Below are 6,000 nucleotides of genomic sequence, written 5' to 3' on the forward strand. Positions count from 1 at the left end.
TGCAAAATAAATATCTTTATGCAGACTTTTGTCTTCTTTACGGCTCTCACTGTGTTGTTCTTTCAGAAAATTGCATTTTTGGAGTGTTCATACTCATATTAACAATTAATCAGTCACTCAGTTAGTTGCCAATTATTTGAATCACATTTAATCATTACAGCCCTAACTTTGCTTTAAGCTGCAGGTTGCTGCTCTGTTCCTTATCCTGCCTGTGATATTTATAGCTCTGAATACGTTGTGTTTATTCTCAGTGTACAGAAAAGAAGCTATACAGATATGATTATGCCTGTCCTCTCTGTGATCAGAAGGATCAGGTTACTCTCAGTTCAGGCTGCATTTTAAAACGGCTTTTTTGGAGACAAAACAGAGAAAACCCTCAGAGGGATTTCCTGCAGCAGCAGCTTCTGCTTTAATCCCTAATGAAGCTCCGCTGCTGAGGCTGCAGGCTGCTGAGGCTGCAGGCTGCTGAGGCCGCCGGCAACGTTTTCTGCTCCGTAAGTGGTGGGGAGACAACAAAAACCAAAATGTTTTGTTTTTCCACAGAGCCAGACGCCAAGGACAGCACACCAGCAGAGGACACAGCGGCTTTATCCAAGAGACCCGGATTCTCAGGTACCTTCATGCTCCAGGTTCGATCCGAGGCTCAAACCTGGAGCTTCAGTCGGCTTAGACGGTAATTAGCAGAGGATTAGAGCCTGACTGAAATTTTGAGAATAAAGTCAGAATATTTTGACAATTGACAAAAATAACAGAAGAATGTTGTGTAATTCCGTTACAGATTCGTTATATATTACCATTATGGCTTCATTCTCATATCATTCTGACGTTTTCCTGTATTGTTACGACTTTATTACTGGAATTTAATACATTTGTTCTCAGCCTGGCCATGTCATGGCTTTACTGTCAGACCTTTACAAATAAAGCAGTGTGAAAGGAAATAAAGACTTTGAAAGTGTCCTGTGTGCGTCTCATGTCCTCAGAGTGCATGGAGTCCAAGCTGTCCAGGATCGACTTGGCCAACACGCTGCGGGAGCAGGTCCAGGATCTGTTCAACAGGAAGTACGGGGAGGCATTGGGCATCAAGTACCCCGTCCAAGTGCCTTACAAGAGGATCAAGAACAACCCGGACTCGGTCATCATCGAAGGCCTCCCCCCCGGCATCCCCTTCAGGAAGCCCTGCACCTTCGGCTCCCAGAACCTGGAGCGGATCCTGGCGGTCGCCGACAAAATCAGCTTCACCATCACCAGGTGGGGCGCAGGAATGATGACTTTCAGACGTCCTTCCAGCAGAACGTCAGCAGTGATCTTATTATTATTCTCTGTGTTTCCAGACCATTTCAAGGACTTATTCCCAAACCAGGTATTCTAAGAATTTCACTGTAGAACCAGAACATGTAGAACAAAGTTAATATGTTGTATGTTCTCCTTTCAGCACCTCGACGAGTCACTTTACTAAAGAAGGCCTACGCCTCAATAAGCGGTGAGGAGAAAGTTGTTGTTTTTTCTTCTACTCCATCAAATGCTGCATCTTCACCCTCGGTGTCGCTTTCTGCCGACAGACGATGACGACATCAACCGCATGGGCGAGAAAGTGGTCCTCCGAGAGCAAGTCAAGGAGCTTTTCAACAAGAAATACGGTAACAATAATCCATTAAATCAATTCAGAGCTGAATCTGACGAAGCTTCAGGAAAGGCCAAATCAGAAAAAATGACAACATGCGAAAAAGTTTGAATACAAAGAGTTGAATAACAGACGATTTTATCTGCATTTTCCATTGTGAGATTAGGCCAGTAATAAATCTTAAAATGTTAACAGACAAATTTGTATCTTGCTTGAACTGCAGTTCAGAGCCACGAGTGGCCCAGACAGAAGCTCTTGCTCTGCATATTTCAAACTGTTGAGTAAAGTTAGTTTTATTCACGGCTTGGTTTAATACTCCCGCTTCCTCTTGCTGTTTGTGCGGTCCAGGCGAGGCGCTGGGCTTGGACCGCTCCGTCGTCGTTCCGTACAAACTGATCCGCGGCAGTCCGGAGTCCGTGGAGGTCGGCGGTCTGCCAGACGACGTCCCCTTCCGAAACCCCAACACTTACGACATCGTGTGCCTGGAGAAAATCCTTCAAGCTGCGGATAAAGTAACGTTCAACATCAAGAGCCAGCTCCAGTGAGTGCAGAGCCGCCTGGAAGCTGTCAGCGTCTCGGTTCAGGGGAATTTAGGTTCTCATTGTGTCGCATTAAAGCTCCTGACGGTTTAAATCCACCCTTTGATATGTCACCCACTGCATCCTCTTCAACAAATATATTTATATATATGTAGATATAATGAAACAAAGCAGAGTCTGCTTTGACATCAAAGCGGCTCGTTTAAGATGAAAGGAAATGAAAAACTGTTAAAATAATCCAGATTTCAGTCTGTTTCTCTTAACTTTTAGGTGTCAGAAAGTTGAGTAACCTGCAGGCTAACGCAAACCTTTTACCTCTCATAGGCCTTTTGCAGAGATCTGCAGTCAGGCTTGTAACACAGGTATGAGCAACTCAGACTGGATTTGTAGGATTAAAATGAAAAGCCTCCGTCTGTCAGCTGAAACCTTCTGCTTGGTGTCTCCAGCAGGAACAGACGCCTCCACTAACCGACGGAAACGCAAGAGAGTCCAGGAGAGCAGCCGCATACCCGCCTCCTCCGACCTGGGGATATCAGCCAATCAGATTCCAGTTATGGTACTTTAACCCCGCCTCTGTTTTTGTCCTAATTCAGTCTGTGATCCATTTCTATACCCATTTTTTTAAACTAACACTTTGATGTAGGACCTTGTGAACTACAGCTCATCAGTCTGCTGGACATTTATTCATTTGCACACTTCAGCTAAACACTGTTTGCACGGAGGTTAAAAAGGATCAAATTGAACAAAAGTATCAGTCAGAAGAAGGATGCAAAAAAAGTGAAAGAGTGCTGAGCTGTTTGTAAGCTGCCGTTTATTTTCTTGATTAACCTGATGATGATTCTGATAAGATATCGGTTAGATGTTCCATTTAACCACAGAACTTTTGTTAGTTTTAGAAATACATCAAAAGATGCAAATAATCAAGGAAATAAATACATTTATGAAACAAGAATAAAATGTGCCTTCAATGCAATAACATCATTAGTGTATGATTGATCATTTGTAGAAAAGGAAACATCTGAAGCTAAGAAATATTTCTAACATCAACATGTGAAGAGATATTTTCAGACAAGGGATTTTTTTTATATCTTAACTGCAAAATGTTTTTAGTTTCACTTGGTTCAAATTCTGTTAAAAAACTGAAGGAAATAAAAAAACAAGAATTCTGTTAAGGAACCTTTTCTGTACAATTGAAATCAGAAAGAGTTGAGCTTTTCACATGGATTGTTTTTAGCTGGACATGCGTCCAGCTACAAATAAGGGAATGCAGCTGTTGCACTTTAGGCAATAAAATGTTTATTTTACTTAAAAATGAATTGAATTGCTAGTTTGTGTTGTTTAATGTGTTTGCATTTTGCAAAAAGAGGGCTAAGTAAAAACGCCAGCAGAATCAATGGATAACTAAAGGAGTCTCTAGTCGCAGCGTTCTGGGGAAATAAAGCTGCGTTGCTGCCTGCAGCGTTTTGTCTCCTGCTGACCCGTCCTCTCTGTGTCCCTGCAGCAGTGGCCCATGTACATGGTGGACTACAGCGGCGTGAACGTCCAGGTTCCCGGGAAAGTCAATTACTGAAGGACAAACTCAGAGTGCAGCGAGGAGGAGCTCGTCTCTCGTCCACAGAGGGACACTAGGACTTTCCCCTGGAGGAATAAGACGTGCCGGTCTCTGCAGAATGCTTTTCTAAAAGCTGCAGGTTCCACTCTTGAACGGCAGAATGTATGTGCGTCAGAAAGCTTGGCTTGTTTTGCTTTTAAAACACAAGTTATTTCACTTTCTTTAAAAGCTGGAAATGTCACTAACACGTCGTTATTTCACTTTGATTTTTCCAGTTACAAACTGTCCATTCACTGAGTCATGATTTTAAATCGAGATGATCTGGTTCCACATTATTCAGATATTTGTACCTTTTATTTATTATATTTATTAAAATATAACATTATGTGCAGGGATGTAAAATATATTATTCTGTGTTACTTTGAGGAACTCACGACACTAACTCAGATAACTATAGGTGGCTGCTAAACACCAGACTGAAGCAGCAGATTTTAAGTGTCTTAATTTGTTTTGTTAAACAGGAGACAAAAAAAAGGACTCAGTTTGGTCAACAGGAAGTACAACATCTTTATGTTAACACCACATTAATATGTAAAATATGTCATTTAAAGTCAGCCTGAATGTATCATGTAAAGAAAAGAATGGTATGTTACTCTGCGATGACTGTCTTTGGACTAATTATATTTAATATGCTGTACCTTAACGCCAGTTAGGCCTTTGAAATAAAATGTGTTGCCTTGCACTTTGAATTTGTGGTGTTTGTTTTTCATTGGTTTTGAACACAAAGTTCAATCGATTAGAGGATTTTTTTCTTGTAAAAATGTATAAATATTCTTAGCTGATTCTTTGTTAGAAATGGATAAGAAACAAATCAGTTTAGATCATCAACATTTTTTAAGTTCAGTGAAACAAACCATCAGTTTCCACTAGGGGGCAGTATCTATTGTAAATGTTTAAAGTTAATTGCAGGGTGTGTAATTAATCACATTTTAATCAAAACGTAACAAAATAAGCAACATTTTCAATTCAAAATCTTGTTTTGCTGCTCAAAAGCAAATCCATATTTGTGGTTTTTAATGTTTCATGATATCCAAACATAAGATTGTACAAAGTTTTTCCAAGAATCTCTGATCACCATGGAGCTTCTTTAGACATGTGGACAGTGGACACTCACATTAGCACTGGGGACATCTTTGCTGCTGCAACATGTTTAGCATTGTGGTGCTACTTTAGCTTTGAATAGTTTAGCTAATAGGCTAACTCCTGTTAGCACAGTTTTAAAACTCTTTTCCAGCATTCAATCAGATCACTTTTTAAACAAAAATGAGCCTTAAGTGGGCCAAGAGAAGTGACTGTTGTCCATCTCAGTCTATAGATGTCACTTGTGCATCATATTTACAGATATACCACAAACATGCATATTGAAAGGTTCTGGCTTGAACCTCTGCATGTTAAAAAAAGGCAATTGTGTAAAAATTCACTTCACCATTAATTAATCAATAACATGTTAAAGTCAGGGCAGTAAAAATATGACAAACTATCAAGAAACAGGTTACAGCAGAACATCTGTTAAATAAAAAGTCGATGTTTTTTTTCTTTTTAAATGAACTCGTCGCAGGTGAACCAGTTGTGCCTAATGTTGCTAATATTTTTAAGCGCAAATCAGTAACATCAAGCACAGCTGTATATAACTATATATAAATGAATTCAAATCCATCCCCAGATTTCCAAAGTGTCGAATCATTTCAGGTGTGATCGTATGCAGATGATGCCACGCTTTTCAACAATTTGCCTGTTAACTCAATACACCAGAATCGGATTAGAAACAGTTCAGATTTACAAAAAAAGATAAATAAAATCAAGTCACACGTAGTCATGGTTTTATTTTGCATTGTTTCTTTATTGCAGATCCATTTTTTTCCCTTTTTTGTTTTTTGAAGTTGTACACACGTCCAGGCTGAGTTATCGGCTGTGACTGCAGCACTGTGAGCAGGATGATGTGAATACAGGAGGTTGCACCTCGTGGGAACATGGACACGTTCGCTGCAGCTTTGCTAGTCTTGTTTTAATCAAGACAAAGTTGAAGACTGATTGTCACACTGTCAAATCTTCTTAACTAGAGATTTTTTTTTTTTGTCTCAGAGGTGAGAAAATCACTGAGGTCAGGGGGCTTGTTCTCTCTCGCACAGCAACCGCAACATTAAATGACGAAAACCAGCTGCAGAATGCCCCCAGTTTGAAGACTTAAATAGAAGACGGCTAAACAATAATAACAAAAAATAAGTCAC

At 40.1% G+C, this 6,000-nt stretch overlaps 1 protein-coding gene across 3 annotated transcripts in view; it reads left to right on the forward strand.

Annotated features, from left to right (window-relative positions):
* The window catches only part of gtf2ird1 (GTF2I repeat domain containing 1), a 29,526-nt gene extending 25,065 nt beyond the window's left edge, over positions 1–4,461 (forward strand). For all 3 annotated transcript variants that reach the window (XM_055046592.1, XM_055046594.1, XM_055046593.1), the window contains exons 19-27: positions 544–612; positions 981–1,248; positions 1,332–1,360; positions 1,433–1,480; positions 1,560–1,637; positions 1,970–2,162; positions 2,485–2,522; positions 2,607–2,716; positions 3,662–4,461. In XM_055046592.1, the coding sequence (XP_054902567.1) occupies positions 544–612; positions 981–1,248; positions 1,332–1,360; positions 1,433–1,480; positions 1,560–1,637; positions 1,970–2,162; positions 2,485–2,522; positions 2,607–2,716; positions 3,662–3,730 (902 nt within the window). In that variant the 3' untranslated portion in view covers positions 3,731–4,461. The remainder of the gene's footprint in view (positions 1–543; positions 613–980; positions 1,249–1,331; positions 1,361–1,432; positions 1,481–1,559; positions 1,638–1,969; positions 2,163–2,484; positions 2,523–2,606; positions 2,717–3,661) is intronic.
* Positions 4,462–6,000: the final 1,539 nt, after the last annotated feature.

The sequence above is a fragment of the Poeciliopsis prolifica genome, unplaced genomic scaffold, assembly GCF_027474105.1.
Source record: "Poeciliopsis prolifica strain line A6 unplaced genomic scaffold, Auburn_PproV2 SCAFFOLD024, whole genome shotgun sequence".
In the NCBI taxonomy this organism is placed as follows: Eukaryota; Metazoa; Chordata; class Actinopteri; order Cyprinodontiformes; family Poeciliidae; genus Poeciliopsis; species Poeciliopsis prolifica.